This window comes from Epinephelus lanceolatus, chromosome 21 (assembly GCF_041903045.1).
Source record: "Epinephelus lanceolatus isolate andai-2023 chromosome 21, ASM4190304v1, whole genome shotgun sequence".
Taxonomy (NCBI): Eukaryota; Metazoa; Chordata; class Actinopteri; order Perciformes; family Serranidae; genus Epinephelus; species Epinephelus lanceolatus.
This window is the reverse complement of record NC_135754.1, coordinates 8,123,694-8,145,284: the sequence shown is the minus strand read 5'-3', so window position 1 is coordinate 8,145,284 and position 21,591 is coordinate 8,123,694. Positions and strand designations below refer to the sequence as shown.

Here is a 21,591-nt window from a genome sequence, read left to right as displayed (position 1 = left end):
CATCCACATACAGCACACTGGGGAGGCAAGAGAAGGCACGTTGAGCCAACCACAAAACACCTTGAACCCAGTGCCAAGGTTAAGAAAGCATTAGCAAAATCAGTTGCGGTCACATGCTCCGAAGTATTGTGGAAACCATCAGAATATTGATTTCTAAGAATCTGCATTCTGTACAGCTGAACAGCCACGTCATGAAATCCAGTCAGCTGGATGATTTGTGTTTGTGAGTGTGTGTTTGGTCACAGTCTCTTGTGTTTCTATGAATAGGGAGTCATGATGAGGCAAATCTCTCTGAGCACTACAATGGAGCAAAAAATCTAATATACAAACAAACATTGTCATCAGAGCATTTGCCTGAATGACTGAGCAACCTCCAGATGCCAGCTCCCAAATGTCAGACCCAAGCAACACCTAAAAATCTCCAAAATGGGTCGCATCCAGCAACATGTCCAGACAAGTGACAAACTGAAGAAAACCCCAGAGGAAATGAGTGGTGACATAACAAATGCAGACACTTGAATATCATATTGGACAAGTCCACATTAATGAATTTTTGAAATGTTAATGTTGAAAACGTAACACAGGGCTCTGTAGAATCATCTGATGTCAACATTCTTGTTTGGTGATAAGATTGTTCATGTGATGGCTCACTGATTTGTTGATAAGTGTTAAAATGATGTGCATCACATACTATGGCCCTTACAGACACGAAGATGCAATATTATTAAACACCAATGGAAATTTTGGTGCTATGTGTTATACAACCACCATCATCAAAACACCAAATGATGGGTATCATTTAAAAATTATAATACCAGTACCAACACCAGTACCCTTGAAGTGATACTGATACAAATAGAATATTACATTCAATACCCATAATGTGAATGAAGGCTCCAGAGATGGCAGCAACAGAAAGTTTGCTAATTAGGTGGAGTTGGGATGGTCCAGGATCGGAACTCCAGTGTAAAAAGGATCAAATGCAGGTATTGTTGTACTACAGGCATTTCAATACTTAGCACTGGGTTATTTCAGTCAATACCTTAAAGGTATCAAGACCGATACCCACCTCCAAATCCAATATGCCCCACAAATCTCCAAATACCAGACCAATCACTGCATCAAATTGTGCTTGTTGGATTGTCGATTACAGAAAATTGCATGTTGGATCCTCTCCCCACAATTCTAAAATTAGAGAGGTGAGATTGAGATAGGGGTTCACTTTGTTTTCAGTGATAACTTTGCCACTGCAGTTGGTCTAATTTAAAAAAAAAAAAAAAAAAAAAACCTACCAATAAGAACCTTGTCATCATCTTTGACCAGTATGTGCCTTTTTACTACCATGTTGCCAGTCCTTTCAAGTCTTGTTTTCTTCAGCTAAGAAATAATGTAAAAAAAATAGATGTATCTTGTTTTCTATGGATTTTGAACTATTAACTCAGACTTTCATTTTCTCCTGTATAGATTATTATTATCCCCACAGTCAAGCTGCTATAAATCATCTGAAGTTGGTTAAAAATGCAGCTGCCAGGATAACTCCCTGGGAAATTCAGAATAAACTCTGAAATCCTGTTGATTACATGTAAGCCACTGCATGACCTGTTCCTTATTTCACTTCTTGACCACTCAGACCCACAAATCTTGGCCATTTATCCATCACCTGAAAATAAGAATCTTTGTGTTTTAGTTACCTTAGAATGAGCTGTATCTGCGTAAGGAGCAGGACTGTCATGTTGATCTACAATAGCCCAGAACAGATAAACCACTGGCTCTAGGGGTAATGACATTTTTGCATTTTGTCCTACACGCTTGGCCCATGGGAGAAGTTCCAGTTCTGCAAACCCACCGTTAGATGCCACTAAGTTCTTCACACTAGACATTCTTCTAAAAACCATTCCTTATAGGGAGTCCTACGTTATAGATCTCCATTCCTGTCATATGTCTTGATTTGTTTTGGTTTGGTCTGTCTCTAATTGTGTTGTTGATTTATTCATTTATCTTTATTTTGCATGTGTGAAGCACTTTGAAACTGTGTTTTAAAAACTGCTATATAAATAAAGCTTACCTACTTACTTTCCAACAGCCTAAGGCACTTTATGTTGGTGTTCCCTTTAATTTGTCACACCAATGTTGTGCTTCTGCTTTTTAACTCAGCACAATTCATTATCTCAGATTTTAGGCACAATGTGTAACTTGAGCTTCATTCTTTTACTTTTGTAAGTTCATAAGATTTAAAAAAAAAAAGAAACAAAAAAAAGAAAGAAATCCTGCAGCAGCATACGCTTCATGCAGCAGATGTGAATAAGCGTTTCACTGCTTTAAAAATGCAAACTGTAAGTAGATACAGTAGAAATTATGGTGGACACAGACAGACTTCAAAACACTGACAATACAGACGGACAGGCACAACTTAATGGAAACCCTAAAGGCTTGGTATCTCTCAACAACATTGGGTGGGGAGGGGGGATAAACTGACACAGACAGCAGATAAGAGAAGGAAAAGTATGAAAAAGGAGGCTGTGGTGGGGCCGTGGGATGAAAAGAGGAGAGTAACAGCAGCATGGGCCAGTGATCACAAGGCAACCCTCCACCCCTCCACCCCCAGACTCTACACCGCCCACCCCAGATCTATTAGAGAGCCATCCTCAGCTCTCTGCTCCACTCTCCTCACGACATCCCTCTCTAAAACCAACAGCCCTGCCATCCCATTAGCCCTGCCAAGTGGAGCTACTGGAGTTATGAAAGGCCCAGAGGAGGTGGAGGTGGAGGTGGTGGTGGTGGAGGGCACAGAGTGCACTGTGCATGTGTGTGTTTTTGTGTGCAAAATGTGTGTGACAGGTATGAATGCGGATGTCTCTGTCCTATTGGCTCCACTGACAGCCCCGTGCTACCAACACGTCCCTGCCCTCCTCTTGCAGCAAAGGAAGCAGGGGGAAAAGGGAAGCCACCCTGGGCTTGACATTTAACAACTGACAAAGAGTGTTCACATTTAATCGCTAAATGTTAACTGCCATAATAGCCCCACTTCAGTCGGTTAGAAGGGGACAAAGCTTTAGGCCCCTGGACAGAAGTAGCTCCCACCTTCTCATTGATTTCACTGGCAGAGCAGGCAGCTTAACTCTGACCCAATTGCAGAACTGGTGATAATGCTTATAAGATATATTTATAGCACTTGGAACTCTGCTAATTTTAGCACCCACTGCTCATTCTTAACTGACTGGTAAATGTGAGTCAGAATTTGGGACTTAAGCTAAAAACATGGATTTACTCTGATAAAAAGCTTAGCCTATATCTTTATCTAAAGGTCTCATTTTCATAATAAGAGTCTGCTTTGTTGCTGTTACTGTTTGCAATGATTCCATCTCAGTCCAGTCGCCAGAAGAAAAGGTTGGTAGTGTACATTTCTGCAAACCACAAATTTGCATGTTTCATATGTATTATATTAGGATTTCATGACACCATATATGAGCTGACTTTGTCATTGGGAGGGTGGAGGGGATGGTGGATGGCGTCACATCATAGGCGAGACCAAAAACAGAAAAACTTTTTGTGACCTTTCACAGCATTTTAACCAGTGTTTGTTGCATGGAATCTTGTGTTTTTCACTGATCCGTCTCTGTTTTTTTTTTTCAGCAGCTTTTGTGCCACCAAATGTGGGTGTTTTTCTAACCATAACCAAGTGTTTTTTGTGCCTAAACTTAACCACACCTTCACCACAGCGTGGTTAAGAAACACAAAGTTTCAACCTATCCACTAAAAAATAACGTGGTTATTCTGTGGTTTGCAGAAATGAACAACGCAAACAATTTTTTCTTGTGATTGCCTAAAGCTACTTGAGATAAGTTTGTACAATGGCAACTTGTTTGGAGGAAGTAAAAGATTAATTGAGAAGCTGATAATTAGCAATAGCTGCCATGAAACAAAAAGAACTCAACCCACAGAAACTCAAACTCCATCAACATATATGAAACACCACTTGCATTGTAAACCTTGTACAACTTGCTCCTGCAATACTGTATCTAACTATGGCAATGCCACTAAAGCAAAATTGAATTTGAAAAACAGCACTGGGAACACAGTTTGACAAGCAATATCTCCCTGTGTAGTACAAAACTACTGTAGCATACCGGCAACTGCTCAGTACCAAAGGTGTCAATAATATAAAATGAAATACTACTCAAGAGTCAATACTTACTAACATAAAAATCAAAAGTTGAATGTGCTGTGAAAATAGAAAACAAGATTAAGAAACTACTGGGCCCCAACATCAGACAGCATGCAACTGCAAGACTGAACAGACCCAGAAGGATTTCCAAGTCATTTCCACATTCCTGAACTCAGCATATTTTCTGGCTCCTTAAAACCACAGTTTAAAGCCAACGTGTGTAGAATTTTTATGTGTTTTCATTGCATCTTATTCTGATGGCGTTGTTTTTTTTGTAGAAATAAAAGACGGATTCACGGATTATTTGTTTGGATTTCAGCCCATTCGTGTCATGGTCCTTGAGTTAGACCAGGGGGGTGTCTTTATTTACACCATATATGTTCCAGTCGTAAATACAGTTGCTTTCATTTCACCCTCTGACCTCTAGATTCACAGCGCTGGGTATGGTGTTATATGCTTGCAGAAAGAGCAGCAATGTGCAAACCCAGTGGTAAGTAGACTGAAAATAATTTGCTATGTGGGTTTTCCCTCGACCAGCCATCTCAGCTACTGATATCAACAGTGGCGTAAGGTAGTTACAACGGGCCCCAGTGGATGCAAGTTACTACTTATGAAGTGTGCACGCACACACACACACACACACCACTGGGCATATATGTATTTCTGTCTAGCACAGTAACCTGACTAATGTTCTATCTAACTTGTTCCTCTAACACTATCAGCTGCATGGTTGTTGACACACCAGTGAGGGCAGCATTGATGTAGATGCCAGCCAAACTCTGCCATTGCTGCCAGGAGGGCTGTTGACTGTTCATAAAAAAGGAATATAATTTAGTGAGCTTTGCTACCTTCTTCTCCTGTTCTTCACTTGCTCGTCTTTACTGACTGCTGCTTTTATGTTTGAAAGGTACGAAGTCTTGCTCGGCTTGCATTTTTGGTCAGCCTATCAGTCTTGAAAAACTAGCTACGGTATATTGTATCATCTTGTCACATGATCAAATAGAGACTTGACCTTCAACTTACATATTACCCAGCAATCTTTGCATATCTATCAATGACGGAGATGGGTTTGCCTTTTTGAGTGCATATATAGCAAATGATCCCATATTTATTTTAACATGAGTTCTTCTTTGAACATATGCATATTTTCCAAGTTGGCACCAGAGTCACTGCAAAGGCCTGTTTGTTACCCATCACACTGATGCAGGGCCCGTTTTTTCTACAGGCCCCGCCCCTGCACGAATCCAACCACACTGCCTGTACTGTGTAGATGATGATGACATATATAAAGGTGCTGCACTTATAGACCTGCTAAGTCACCAGTTAACTTGTTAAACTGAAACACTGCTACTCTGTAACAGTCATGATCCTGTCAATATTCAGCACAATTTGAGTCTGCTGTTATCTGTTTAATATAATCATATTAATATTAATATCAGTTCTGACAACCAAACACACAACAGCCTGACATTCTGATGCTGTTAACTGTTTTAATTCATTATTTAAAGCTTGCTAACTTTCTCTGGACAGCTGGGGCAAAACGCCTATTTCATTGCCAGCGTGCACACCCATATTTTTGATAACGTCAGCTATAAAGGGGTCTATGTTTATGCCCCAAATCCATCGGCTCTCAGACAAACAAATCATGTTTTTCTATAGCTCCTGAAATGAGTGTGAAGTGGAGCACGCCGCCTATTATCACAGCTTATTTCACGCTGAATTCATTAAGCAGGTAGCGCTCGGCAGAGTCGAGAGCAACTGCACAGTTGGTGATAATTCTCCTAGGCTAGTCACTAAACCTTTAACATTATACAGTTGCAATGTTCATGTAAAAATATTGCTTGGTGCGTCTTTTCCAAATTTCGAATTCTGTTTGCACATTAAATAACAAAAAGCCTAAAAATGAAATTTCCTATTGATTCTACCTATTGCATGTCTATGTCATGATAACAGCAGACGGTGCATTACATTCACGGGAATGCAATCAACAAGTACTGGCACATTTAAAGAAAAGGCCAACTAATACAGTTAAGACTCTGGTAATATTGTTTTGTATTAGCACTATAACCATTTGTATGCCTAATGTCTCCAAATACAGTACACTGCTAAATGGCTGTGCTTGTCAGTTAATCTACATCTCATGTCTGCTAATGAGTGAAAACCAATTAACGCATGTTTTGAATTGGTTGAAATGAATAGCTACACTGAAACATTCGGATATCATTATGCATTCATAGATTAGTCCATTAATGAGAGCCACTAGAGCTGCAGATTGCAAAGTTCCTGTGTTCTTCCAAGTGCAATAAAATCCCATTCCAGACTGTTTCTATCTATATTGCCAGTAAGTATCGCTCTTTATCTCATAACTCACAATCACCCCCAAGACACCAAAGGCCAAGTAGTTACTTGACATGTCACTGCCTCTGCAGCTTGACAAATGTGCCACGATAGACTCAGCAGGGATGGGGAAGGGCAGGAGGTTGAGATGGACTTCATATCCAGTTCATTTTGAAATGTGATAGACACTGAACCCAACGTGGACTATGGTGACCTTGTGTGTTAAAAGGCAATAAGAAAGGCATTTTATTGAAGTAGTGCTTCATGATGTTCCTACAGAGCCCGTCTGGTTTCACTCTGTACCCTGGCTACTAAGCTGAGGTGACTCAAAGGTAATAATCTTTCCTGAAAATCAAACAGTGTCACAGTATGGCATTTTCATGGGATGTCACATAGTAGGAATAAAAAAGCCATTTCTCTCAACCGTTGATTGACATACCAACCGACTCCATTTGTGGGCTGTTGAAAAGCAGACTTCCTTTGAGAGGAGGCGGAGGGCGAGGAAGAGGTAGAGGAGGAAGAGGAGGGTCCGTATATCTTAAGCAAGGATAAGCACAGATTTATCTGATGTCTTCTTAAAATAAAAGAAGTAACATCATCAAAACTGCCTTTATCCGTGCCTTTATAGACCAGCCCTCCTCTCCACTGAGACGGACAGAGTCGAAGACCACGCACACCATAGAGGTTAGGACATTCATTTCAGTAAAGTGGACAACACAGAAAAAGCTGCAGTGAAACAGTTCAAAACATACATTTCAAAGGGCAGGGATTAGAACAGAGGAGTGAAATGGGACCAGTTTGGTTTTAAGGCACAACACAATGAAGAAACAACAATGTGGGCCAGCTGCAACAAACATCAAGAGGTGCACAATATTCTTGTTTACATTCAGTGTGTCCTAGTTTGGTTAGCTTTTCATTAATTAGGCCCAAACTCTACACATAGAATGGACTTTTTATTTGAAAACAAAAACTGTAGTGCAATTGAAATCCCCTCTTTACAATGTTTCCTTGAAGGCGAGCCCACATCACCACACAGTTCATTTAAACAGAACAAGATAGGGGGTGTAACGGTACATGTGTTTGCCCAAAATTGTGGATTTGTTCAGTTCACTTGTGAATTAGCTTAAAACGGTGTAATTTAGTTTCAATACCTGGGGAATATGGTTTAGTCTATTTTAAAGAGCAAGAGTCTCATGTGGAGAGCTTTGGCAGTGTGACAGTTGTTATCTGTGAGCTAGACTGTGCTAGTTGGGTATAGTTAAAGTTGAAACGGTATGATGTTTGTTGAAACAGAAACAACAGTAAAAATTAAGCATGTTGGCCTAAACTATTTCCAACGGCATTTGTCCATCACAGGACTATAATATTCCTCAAAGGAGCCGTACACGACATTCAGAGCATTAATATAGCGGCAAACAACTATTTGCTATGTGAAGATATAGTGGAGTAATGGCGTCCTGAGTAAAGAATTAAGTCACGCTAACTCAGTGTGTGTCATAATCCAAACTTCTCTGTTATGTGTTGTAGTAGATGGCCTGGCAGCAAGTGCATGTTAGTGCATGTGAGTCCCTTTGTGTTTATCCCACAGGCTAGCTAATCGCGTCACAGGAGCTAATGCCGGTAACGCCATCCAGACCCACAGTGCCATTGAAGAACCATAGCGCCCACCCTGTGGGTCCCATTGATGTATAAAGACAACTGGATACAGCGTTGGAGGTGTGGCCACATTCATTTCTATCTCAGTGGCGCATGATGTCAAAAAAGTTTGACTTTCCAGGTATAAAATTACCTAGATCTTCCGCATCATAGGGCCAATAAAGCAAGTGCGCTATGGTGGCTAACTTCCACTGGCCAAGCTGACTACTTCTGGTTTAGCGCTCCACTAACTTGAGTGGGGATAAATTGCTTAAATTGTGTGTAATTGGGCCAAATGGTTCGAATCCCAACAGTCAAATGATTAATTTCGGGGGGACTGTGACACTTAACAAATTTACAGATGTCTCTTTCCCAATGTAAATTTATGGTAAAAAGAAATTTTGGGCCCAAAGGCATCAAGTAACAGACCTGGATGTTACAGTTACACCATTTGGCTGCTATATCAAATTGGCTGCAAAATCCAATGCATTTCATGGGTGCCTGCCAGCTTCCCCTCAGGTTAACACCGTTAGCTCTGTAAGCCATTGTTACCGCTGTTTATGGAGTTAGCACCATTAGCTGCAAGCCACCGGTTCAGCCACCTCCATGTTGCAAAGCGTGTGCAGACAACCTGAATCACACTCTTAATCATAAATATGCTCTGGATATTGTATACACCTCTTTTAACATGTGCATTTTAGTTAGTGCCTGCTCTGTAGGACAGTCACGTTTACTGTAATAGCTGAACCATCAGGATTATAGAGGTACTGAACTGTGTACAAAAGTAGACAGAGTTACGTAATGAGACTTCTTGACAAACAACACTTCATCTTTCCACCTCGCACTTTCCTGGTAACCTGATTGTGACAAGACTCTAGGAAGTCACTGCTACTAGCTGAACCCACACAAATTGATGTGTTTTTTTTTTTGTATAACTTAAACAAATGAGGTAGTATGTGATTTAAAAAGTGAGCTTGAGAGATGTTGGTAGGTGTATTTTTGTTGTACTTTGGACAGACCCCAAACTTTGCTAATTGCCTCCTGGTTCCAGATCCATACTTAACACACACAAGAGTATTGACCTTCTGATCTAAAGCGGTGTAAGTGTAACTGCACTATAAACCTGCTGTGCATGTCTTAATTATTATTTTTCACCAAACTGTGAACGTTGTGTACCGTTACACCCCTAAAAACCAGCGCACACACACCAGACTGCACACATGTATTCATCACACAGACAGGAGAGCTAAATGTCAAGGGGAAAATACACAGGTTAGGTATATAGAGAGATAGAGGTCAATGGGAAGGCACTGCACTACAATTAACAGTCCAGGTGTAAGCTGCCTCCAAACACTGATCAGATGTTACTTTAGACTACCACTATGAATCATCAACAGGTTCATAAGAAAAATACAGAAATCATAAAGAAGTGGTTAGAGGCAACTTTGACCCTTTAACAAAGAACAGCCATCCCTACCATGGTGACTCTGGGAGCGGACCGGCCAATGTTTTTCTCCTAGAAAACACAACCAAGTGGTTATTTATTAGATTGTTCTGCTTGTAATATTACAGAGAAATACAGTCACATTGAACAACCGGCAGTCATTGTGTTTGCACTGAAAAGCAGGGATGGGATTAAATTCACAAAACAAGTCTTGAAAGTGAAATTGTCATTTTTTGTGTGAAAATGAACATTTATGACAAACATTAGACAATAAAGCAGCACAATAGCTTCGTTTTATGAATAACATCTCTTTTTTTTTGAGTCAAATATTGGCCACATGTTACAGCAACAGATATGCAGACACAAGTGGAGCAGAAGGCTGCTGGAAATGAGAACCATTTTAGTGTTCGGATATTGATTGTGTTACATTTTATCTTCCCATCAACTACTGGCTGATGCCACCTGACACCATGACACAAAACATCAAATCACCTCTCTCTCTGTCTCTTTCTCTCTCTCACGCACACACACATTCAGACACATCTAAAATGCCACAAGTATGGGGTAAGAGAGAGGAGTTGGAATTTCAAGATAAAAAAAGAGGGGTAGGAGGCGAGGATAATGAGAAGAAGGGAGGAGGGCTAAAAAGTCACCGTTGTTCCCCGCACCCTGACACCACAGGGCTCCAGCCATGCGGCACTTTGATCCATCACTATCGATTTACCATCAGCTTCTCATTGCCGCTGCCTCCCACACACCAACACACAGCTACAGGGATGCCTTCCCCGGCTCTGGGTCTGAACAATATGCACAACAGTTTTGACCTTAAACCCACTGACCAAATAAACCTTTGGAGTTTGGAGTACATTCATGATAAGAGGTGGGAGTGCTGCAGTAGATACACTGATGAGCATGAATTGCAGATTTTTCCACATCAGCGTACTGATAGCAGCGGGAGGTTTACATGAAATCCCCTGTGAGAGAAATATGCAAACAGCACATCTCTGTACTAAAATGCTACAGTACACCTAACATCAGTACCGACACACACACCGTAGATAAACATTGCACTGCTAAATTCTATCCACTATGTTCACACTGTTTCCTTTTCAGATAAGCCCTTCTCATCAATACAAGAAGACGCTAAGCACCTCTTGGGTCTTGAGTATTCATTGTCCATTAAAATAAAAGCATATGACCTTTACAAGGATATACAGCACACCTGCTTTGTTAAACTTAAATGTTGGATTCATAGGTAATAAAACACACCTTTGCTCATTTCAACAGACTCCGTGGTTTTGCTGTTACAGTCTTATGTGATGTGATATAACCAGTGGCCCATAGTGGCTAATGTTAACCAAGGGACTGTACTTCACTTATCAGGGTAAGGGGGTGGCAGTGGTGTGACATTTTCGGCTTCTTCTTTTTTCTTTTTAATATCATAACCCTCCCTGGAGCTACAAATATTTTTCCTTAAGCCTCCCTGAGTGTCTGAGGGAAAATGCATGACCCTCCCTCCACCATAAATAACCATATTTCACAGTTTCGGGCTATGACAAATGGCATGATCTTGGACATTTTTTAAGAAAACATGCCTTTCACACCCACTTGCAGGTTTGAGGATTCTAAGGCCCTGGTCACACAGAAAGTGTTTTGCAGTTGCAACCGCACTGCCTTTACATAAAAATAAATAAATAAATAAATAAATAAATAAATAAATAAAAAATCCCACTGGTAAAAACAACCCTTCCTGTGCCTTTTTACTGTTGCCAGGCAACCACCCTATCACCCCTTACCCTAACCTGGCTAGTCAAAGGGTACTTGCTCTTGCTCTGTTTGAGGGTGAGAAGCTGTCAGCAAATATTTTGTTGGCACAGGGAAACAGAGATCTAGTGGGTACATGAGCCTAAAAAAGGGGTGGATCTCGGGGAGTACACCAAACGCCAAAAACAGTTAGCAAAAAGCTTACTTCTCATTAAGAACAATAACAAAAAGCCACTTCCAGCTGCTACAACGCACTCCGTGTGACCAAAATGTATATATATATACATATACAGTATATATATATTTCTTCTAAAGAGTGTAGTGAATTTTCTGCTTATTCACATGGCCATATTGCAGCCTTTTCTGTTTTATTTTGTACATTTTGTGCGTTTCAAATAAAAAAAGAAACAAAAAAAAGTTGTATTCATATTTGAAAATTAGTAATATAATACATAAAATCTTGCAAAGGTGTAGATCTGAATGGTGGGGTGCAGGTTCACAGAGGAAACGTCCCCCTCAATATTTAGAACATGTACATTTGTGTCCCCCAGTAGAAACAGGATGAATTCTAATTAAGTGACAAAATTTTCTGGCATAGGACACCCGAAACCCCCATCTCATATGCCCCCCCACAATGTTGACACAAAACCTACGCCCTTGAAATCTTGTAAAGATATGTGCCATATATTTGATGTGCGAGCCCGAGTATTTATTGTCTTTACCTGTTTTCATATGTCTAAAGCAAGACTTTGTTGAACACACTAATCTCAATTAAAATTCCAATTTTACCAAATTATTTTATTTCAGTATTGGCAGCCATAAGCTTCCGTACATTGGTATTGATTAGAAGCTCTTGATAACCTCCCTTAGATTTATTATGGTCGTTTTGACCTCATGAGGCAGTGAAATCTGAACTCATTGCACCTTAAAGGAACAGGACAGAGCACTGACATTAACCTCTTACTGCACTGTGTTAAGCAGGGCTACTGGAGACTCTTCCAAAATGACCTTGAGCGTTATTCCGGTCAATAAGTTATCGATGGCTTGATAAATCCATCAGACATGTAATGCAAGGCTGGTATATTGATGGCAGTGGAGTGTTTCCCCCAGAGGACACACTGTCATCTCCTGCCTCCTTTGTTGGTCTGTATGCCTGGTGAAGGGGGATAATGAGGACGATGGAGACGTGTTCCTTTAGTGTGGGACATGGTGGACCCAGTGAACTCTACTATGCAGGCTTAAGGCTTGGGAAAATCTGTGGCTGCTTTAAACCTTCAGCTTTAGCAGCTGTATTTTCATCGCTTTGGTCGAGGGAATGCAGGTAATTCACGTGTTAGTGACCCTGCTATGTGAGCTGCAAAACACCAAACTCATCCATTTGTGGTCTTTCACACATCAGTTTACCGGCCTGAGTGTTCCTGTGTGGTAATTTAAAACCAAACTGTGACAAGAAACCTTGATGCCCAAGCATTAGTTACAGTTCTCCTGACTCAACATTATGCCGTATATTTATGATGTGTGCAGTGTTTTAGTCAACAGAAACTTGTGAGGTTGAAGAGCGCTACAGGAAGATTCAGCATTTCCCTCAGCGGTGCACAAGAAAACAATCGTCTCATTCTACGCTGTTGCCATGTAAAGCAGTCACTTATTTTGACATGCAATTTTCTTGCAATGCAGGGGAGAGGGGGTAAATCAAAAGGTTTAAAACTGGCTGTCAGTGGAGAGATGAAATTTATAAAAATGAGACTTTTAAAGCAGGGCTACAAATGACATAAGTGTTGTTGGCAGCTCAACTGTAAATAGCTCCTTAATTGGAATAAAACTGTGTTTTTACAGTCAACTGCTACACCTACATGTAGTCTGCAGGAGAGATGTTGGCTGTAACAGGCAGAAATTCCTGACTTTCTGGTGCAGCTCCACTGAGGGGAAAGACAACAGCGAGTGAAAAGCTGCAGAGGAGTCAGTGCACTGAGGAGACCTCCCTCCCAGGGCAAATCTACTTGCCAGCATGCCCACCATCAGCACTTAACAATGTTTGCTCAGATTTTCAGCCCCTCGTTCTACAAGGGCTCTGCTGCATTTCCAGCCACCCTCACCCCGGCCGGCCTTGACATATCAGCAGGGCTATCTCCTGAAATCAATGGTGTGGACTGAGCCCGCTTTAATGTCAGCTGCAAACGTGTCGTGTGTTCACAATAACACAGAGCCAAGGTAAGAGGATGCTTTTTATGAATTTCCAAGAACCAAATTCAGCCAGAAGAACTGAGGGCAAAACACTTCACTTTCCTGTAAGAAGCTATGTGCAGTTGAAAGCTGTTTGATCCCACTCTGATCTTCACTGAGCAGTATGTAATTTACAAAATACATGAAAGTAAATCTCATTTTGCTCATCTAACAAGCATAGCTGTGAGTTTCATTGATAGCAATGGGCTTTTCAGTGACGTTAAGGCTATATGAAGGAAATAGTGACTCCAGGGGCTGCTGCCATGCTGTGATGTATGTCTCAATAAAGCTAAATGCTTTTTTATGAGTGTAAGACTTCACATACTCTTGCATCTCATATTAACACATAATGTAGCATGTGTAATATCTCATAAACCATGTTTGCTAATAGTGCAGATGCATTCAGCTCATGAGCCTGGAAGCTGAAACTACGTTCAAACAAACTGCTCATTAATTCATCGCCACAAATGTTTCCTTGTAATGTGCTAACTCTGAGCTTTCAGTGTAGCATGCAGAGCTGCTGTTAGCATACTTTACAGTTATACTGCCTTGTTGCCACACAGTCTGAGGGGAGTTTTGATTTGGACTATTCCCCATCTTACATGCAAATGTTAAATGCAAGTGCAAGAAGTGTGTCTTTGATGCAGCAATGTTGAAATTAAATCCTTAATTTAATGTGGCTATAATTAATTTGTTTTTATACATAAAAAACATTCCAATGTGAAAACAATGCAAAATATGTAAAAGAGGTTGTTTTCAGTGATGAACTTACAGAGAATTATCGCCTGAATCTGCAGCTTCTCTCAACTTTCTGGAGCCTTATGGTGAGTTTCAGCTCATTGTTTAGCTGCCAGCCCCACAACTTTACTGTTTGTTTCGCTATAATCGCTCCCAGCATTGTTTTCAGCCACAGCAGGCAGCTGTTTTCAGAAAAAGACCTCTTAAAACCCACTGTACACTGCCTGCTCAGCAGCAAACCGCAGGCAGACACAGTTAGAGACTAGCTGGTAAACACAGTGGAGCATTTAGCAGCTAAAGAGACAGGTATTTGTCTCAGGAGTTAGTGGAGACCAAAACTAACCTGGTGTCACAGAAGTACGTGACCTCCGCATTAAGTGGTGGTAGTATGGATTGTGTTGAAAGTACATGCTGGCACCACAGAAACAGAGCCAATGGTTAGTCAAATCAGATTTGTTGTTGTGGTGGACATAAATTCCCTGGTTCAGCAACATCACGCAATGTGCATTAATATTACATAGGCAGCATAAAGAGTGATAAAGTCTGCATAAACAGAAGGTTGGGAGGTGAACAGTCCAACAAACACCAGACTTTCACTCGGAAGACTGCTTTTCATGTCCTGTGTGTAACTAAAAGTCAACATGGACTTCTTTTAACTTAATGTACTTACATTCTTTACATGGTATCACATGACGTTGCCTACATACGTCATTTTCCAATGAACTGATTCTTTTAACTCAATACAAAATATTTTCTAAACCTAAGCAGTTTTGGTGTCTAAATCCAACAACGCCAGCACCACCTAATTTCAACAAGATGTGCCACCACCATGTAATCTGGTGTTTAGAGGTTTTTGTGAGATCATGTTGCCAAAAACAGAGCTAAAGAGTGTAAATTCATAAACACTCCTACACATTAATGATAATGTTGCTCCTCAACTTTCTGTGTCAATAAACAAACAAAATAATTTATTGCAGTTTTAAAACTGTCTGGTAATAGGGTTGCAAAAAAATACAAGCCTTCAGATAATTGGGTATTTCATAAAACCCAAAAAACAAACTCATTTAGAGGAGAAAACAGATGCTAATGATAAAGTTATTACCCACTTAATTGTTCATTGTGATTAATTATCACAGACATTGACATGCTGTCCTTGCCATTGTTGGGCATATACAGTTTTCCTTTCCATGCCATGCAGGATTATTGCCAACATTTTCAACGCACTTGTCTGGCCCACTGGATGTAGACCGTGGCTATGAACCTACAATTGCCTAACTATTATGTTGGCATTCTTCACTTGTTCTCAGTCTGTGTGTGATTTTGATTTTCAAAATCCCAGCTGCTATGGGAAGCATCAAGTTTTTATGAAGATTTGGATTGTGCAATTAGTGTGCCTGCTTTGTTCTTTGGGTGAATTGTTGTAAAAATCTACAATGAATAAAACAACTTGTAAACACACCTCAGGAAAGCCCAGACTCTGTCTTGTAAGACTCTCATGCCCGATGATGATCGGTTTTCTGACATGACCAGTCCAAATTGATTTGCCACATCTTTTTACCTTGGCAGCAACATGTGCTAGTGGCACTGACTTCACCAATTCACTGAAGTGTTCCACCTCACATAAGCTTCCGTGATGTCATTGTAATATTCAATTCAATTCAATTCAATTTTATTTATAAAGCCCAATATCACAAATCACAATTTGCCTCACAGGACTTTACAGCATACAACATCCCTCTGTCCTTATGACCCTCGCAGCGGATAAGGAAAAACTCCCCAAAAAAACCCCTTTAACGGGGAAAAAAAATGGTAGAAACCTCAGGAAGAGCAACTGAGGAGGGATCCCTCTTCCAGGACGGACAGACGTGCAATAGATGTCGTACAGAACAGATCAGCATAATAAATTAACAGTAATCCGCATGACACAATGAGACAGAGAGAGAGACAGAGAGAGAGATGCAGGTAATAACAGTAGCTTACAACAACATTATTGAAAGTAATAATATTATAGTTATAGTTCTGGCTACTGTGGTACAATATGTTGAAAGTATGTATTAATATCTGGCAGTATACATGTGTGACAATAGTCATATGTGTATAATAACAGTAGAAGTATGACTAATGACTAATGATGGCAGCAGCAGCAGGAGGCATCTGGCAGGACCACGGCAGCAGCACAACCACACACGTCACGCTGTCCAGGCACCGCTGCGATATGAGTTAATCTGAGAGACAGTGGAGCACAAAGGCTCCGGAGAAGAAGCCGAGTTAGTGACATCCAGAATGGCCGAGTTAGCAAGATGCAGTAATAGAATACGAGAGAGAGAGAGAGAAGGAGAGAAGGTGCCCGGTGTATTATAGGGGGTCCTCCGGCAGACTAGGCCTAAGTCAGCCTAACTAGGGGCTGGTACAGGGCAAGCCTGAGCCAGCCCTAACTATAAGCTTTATCAAAGAGGAAAGTCTTAAGTCTAGTCTTAAATGTGGAGACGGTGTCTGCCTCCCGGACCGTAACAGGAAGATGATTCCACAGGAGAGGAGCCTGATAGCTGAAGGCTCTAGCTCCTGATCTACTTTTGGAGACTTTAGGGACCACAAGTAACCCTGCATTCTCAGAGCACAGTGTTCTGGTGGGATAATATGGCACTATGAGCTCACTAAGATATGATGGAGCTTGACCATTTAGAGCTTTATAAGTTAACAGTAGGATTTTAAATTCAATTCTGGATTTTACAGGGAGCCAGTGCAGAGAAGCTAAAACAGGAGAAATATGATCTCGTTTCTTAGTTCCTGTTAGTACACGTGCTGCTGCATTCTGAATTAGCTGGAGAGTTTTTAAGGACTTACTAGAGCTACCTGATAATAGAGAGTTACAGTAATCCAGCCTAGAGGTAACAAAAGCGTGGACCAATTTTTCTGCATCTTTTCGGGTCAGGATAGGCCTAATTTTCGCAATATTACGCAGATGAAAAAATGCAGTCCGTGAGGTTTGTTTTAAATGAGAATTAAAAGACAAATCTTGATCAAATATTACTCCGAGGTTTCTTACGGTAGTGCTAGAGGCCAGAGCAATGCCATCTAGAGAAATTATGTCATCAGATAAAGAGTCTCTGAGTTGTTTGGGGCCAAGAACAATAACTTCAGTTTTGTCTGAATTTAACATCAGGAAATTGGTGCTCATTCAAGTTTTTATGTCTTTAAGGCAGTTATGGAGTTTAGTTAATTGATTACTTTCTTCTGGCTTCATCGATAAATACAACTGAGTATCATCCGCATAACAATGGAAATTTATAGAGTGATTTCTAATGATGTTACCTAAAGGAAGCATATATAGAGTAAATAGGATTGGTCCGAGCACAGAACCTTGCGGAACTCCAAAACAAACTTTGGTACGTAAGGATGATTCATTATGAACATCAACAAACTGAAAACGATCAGATAAATAAGATTTAAACCAGCTTAGTGCAGAACCTTTTAGGCCAATTAAGTGATCCAGTCTCTGCAGTAGAATTTGATGGTCAATTGTGTCAAACGCCGCACTAAGATCTAATAAAACAAGAACAGAGACGAGTCCTTTGTCTGAAGCAATCAGAAGGTCATTTGTAATTTTAACTAGTGCTGTCTCAGTGCTATGATGCACACTACATCCTGACTGAAATTCCTCAAATAAATTATTATCATGGAGAAAATCACACAGCTGGTCTGCGACTACTTTCTCAAGGATCTTTGACATAAAGGGAAGATTAGATATTGGTCTATAGTTGGCTAACACCTCTGGATCCAGGATGGGCTTTTTTAGTAGAGGTTTAATTACAGCTACCTTAAAAGACTGTGGTACATAGCCTGTTAATAAGGATATATTGATCATATCTAATATATGAGTGTTAACTAAAGGAAAGACCTCCTTAAGTAGCCTAGTTGGGATGGGGTCTAAGAGACATGTTGATGATTTAGATGAAGAAATCACTGCTGTCAATTCTTGAAGAGAAATTGGGGAGAAGCAATCTAAATATATATTAGGTCTTACAGCTGTGTTTGAGGTTAGATAGGTACTATCTGGGGACAGGAGGTCATGAATTTTGCCTCTAATAGTTAGAATTTTGTCATTAAAAAAGCTCATAAAATCATTACTGCTAAGGGCTAAAGGAATACAAGGCTCAGTAGAGCTTTGACTCTCAGTCAGCCTGGCTACAGTGCTGAAAAGAAACCTGGGGTTGTTCTTGTTTTCTTCTATTAATGCTGAGTAATAGTTTGCTCTGGCATTGCGGAGGCCCCTCTTATAAGTTTTGAGACTGTCTGTCCAGATTAAACAAGATTCTTCCAGTTTGGTCAATCGCCAATTCCTTTCAAATTTTCGCGATATTTGTTTTAACTTACGGGTTTGAGAGTTATACCAAGGAGCAAACTTTCTTTGCTTTTTTAACTTCTTTTTAAGAGGAGCTACAGAGTCAAGTGTTGTTCGCAGCGAGCCTACGGCACTATCGACAAAATGATCAAAGTCGGTACAGGAAACCTCTGTTACTGAGGGACTTGGTATTGAATTTAACGACGGAGTAATCTTTTCCTTAAATTTTGCGACAGCACTATCTGATAAACATCTAGTATAGTAACTGTTGCTGAGTGGCGTGTAATCGGGTAAAAAGAAATCAAAAGTAATCAGATAATGATCCGATAGCAAGGACAGCCAGGACCAGGACCTGGACAGCCAGCGATTAAATGATGACATGCGGCCAAACATGTCATCACTGGTCAGATTTGGGAGGGGTCCAGAGAAAACTACGGAGTCCGACATCGTTTTTGCATATTCACACACCGAGGCAATATTAATTTTAGTGACATAATAGTAATAATGTTCTGCATGAGCCAAATACAGCCAGTAAATACTCTGTGGTTTTAACGGATCCAGTGAGTTTTTCTAGAGCTAAAGTTTCGCCATGCTTCACCTCTACAGCACCGTTTTTCAAAGTATGTTTGTCTTTTTTATCACTAAAAGTTGACTCACACAGTGAATGCAACTGTTAATGTTTCTGTGGCATTTTTTTTTTTTTTTTGCAAAAATTTACTCATTTTATTGACAGTGCTTGCATACCCACCTTGCTGCCAGACCTCACTGCTTTCCCAGTTTGCATACATTTTCGGCCTACTTTGAGTTAGCTGCTAACTGCTGCCAGCTACTTTTTAAATCTCCTTCGGTGGGTCCCACACATAACTTGTTGTTAAATCATTGCACTCATCCTGCCATAGTCCTCCTGTTCTGCCGACTGTCCCGTTTTTAGAGACATTGTTTCAGTGCTGTTACTACCTCCAATGCTGGCTTAAAGGCGAGACAACTCTGTCCCTCCATTCAGAGGTTGTACAGTACCTTATATACAGAATGGAATAATGGTGTGAAATTCCCGCCTTAAAGAGGCAGTGTAACAGGGCTTATGAGTGCACTCGCTTTACCTACAAATAAAGTGATTTAGATAATCTGGAACCAAAAGCTTCACACAACCTGTCTGATTGTGTGACCACTCATGTTTCTTTCTCCGATGGTTTTGGTAGTGGTGATGTAGGTATGGTCCCAGAATACACACAGCATTGCTCACCATCTACTTTAGTGAGTATTTTATTGTAACTGATTGAAATGATACAAAAAATAACACAAAGCTAAAGCTAATGTTAGTTTCAGCAGTCTTAGCCAAATCGAGTGTCACATGTGATGTTAAGTTTATTGCCAATGTTTTGCCTTAGTGCTAAAGTCTACCAGAAAGTATCCTGCCACTGTTGCATGAAAATACTGCCTCGAGTAACACAAAGAGAGAACATTGTATTAAAAAAGACTGTAATATTGGAAAATGCCCACACAATTTGGCTAAATCAGGCCACTGAATCTACAATAGCATCTGCTGAGTTCAAAGTTTGATTTCCAAAATGTGCATTTCTTTCTCATCTGCTACCCTGGTTGTTGATTTCTTTCAATCAGCACCTCACTGAGCGAAGTCGCGCTCGGCTTCTTGCTTCGCTAATCATGGTACATTAGCATATTAACAAATCAATTGGCACGAACGAGTGCCTCTCTCTGTACCTGTGGCAAAACACTGGGTGCAATATTATGTAGCATACTGAATGTGTGATTTGTTTCACCCCCCCGCTCCTCACCCGACACACACAAACACACACCATCACTCCCCTGCTGGGTGTGTTGGATTGCTATCAGTCCCCGAGAAAGCTGCTTACATAACCATGCTGCCAGCACCAGCCCACGTCAGCCTCCATATTAGATGATAGCATCTTAAATGGCTCTTTGACAATGTTGCATCTCACTTGCAGTTTACGGATACGAGGCCACTCATGAGTGTGAGTGTGTGCATGAGAACGAGGGGCTGTGTGACTGCTGTTTTGCCTGTAAGTGATGTAAAATAAGATGGAGCATAATGAAAAGGAATAACAAGGATATCATAGGGATTGTCTCGCAGAGAGAGGCCGCAGCTGCTCGGCCAACTTTGGGAGCAAAAAATAGTTCAGATTCGTTTGTGTTGCAGCTTAAGCAATTGTTTAAGACATATTCTCAGGGGCTTGAAAATAATGATGTTAAATATTTATGCTTAACTGGTTCAGGGGTTGAGATTGTAAAGCATGAAAGCCGATTGTGACGCGATTAACAAAAGCAGAGTACAAAGTTGCCAGAGTTTACCAGTCTTCTTGCAGGGGGGGAAAAAAAAGCTTTCTTCATTAACTCTCCATCTCATACAGCAATCCCCCAAGCTCAGATAGAGCAGAGCGAGCGAGCAAGGGAAAGATTAAGAGAGGGAGAACGAGAGCAAAGATTCGATAAAGAAGGGGAGAGTCTTATTTCAGTGCTTCACACACTGCTGGATGATCAAAGTAGAAAATGCTGTTTTAATTCCAAGAATCATATCTCATCTCCTGTCCACAAGCTCATTATAGAGAATTATGCTGCAGGACAGAGGGGGAGAGAAGAAGAGAGAAGAAGAGACACAGGAGGCACACAGTGAAAGCCCCTAAATCCAGCTAGTTTACTATAGTGTACTTAAAACACATTTTTACCAAGCACTGATGAGCAGCTAACCTGTCTCAACCTGTTACAGATGTTGGAAATGGGCAATAGTGACCTTCGCTTCAACCCTGAGGCATTTCTCAGTGGTGCAGCCCCAGTAGGGGGTCAACTTTGAATACATCATCATCTGACATGGACATCATTGTAGTAAGTAAGTTGTTGTAATAAGCTACATTAGTTAGCTACATTTCATTGCTCAGCCTAGGTTCATCAAAATTAGCTTCCAGC

At 40.7% G+C, this 21,591-nt stretch overlaps 1 protein-coding gene across 13 annotated transcripts in view; it reads right to left on the bottom strand.

Annotated features, from left to right (window-relative positions):
• shisa6b (shisa family member 6b) overlaps positions 1-21,591 on the bottom strand; it is a 90,044-nt gene that overhangs the window by 18,932 nt on the left and 49,521 nt on the right. For 7 of the 13 annotated variants that reach the window (XM_033611268.2, XM_033611269.2, XM_033611275.2 and 4 more), the window contains exon 5: positions 9,615-9,653. The exons of the other annotated variants lie outside the window; for them this stretch is intronic. In XM_033611268.2, coding sequence (XP_033467159.2) covers positions 9,615-9,653 — 39 coding nt within the window. The remainder of the gene's footprint in view (positions 1-9,614; positions 9,654-21,591) is intronic. 13 annotated transcript variants of the gene reach the window in all.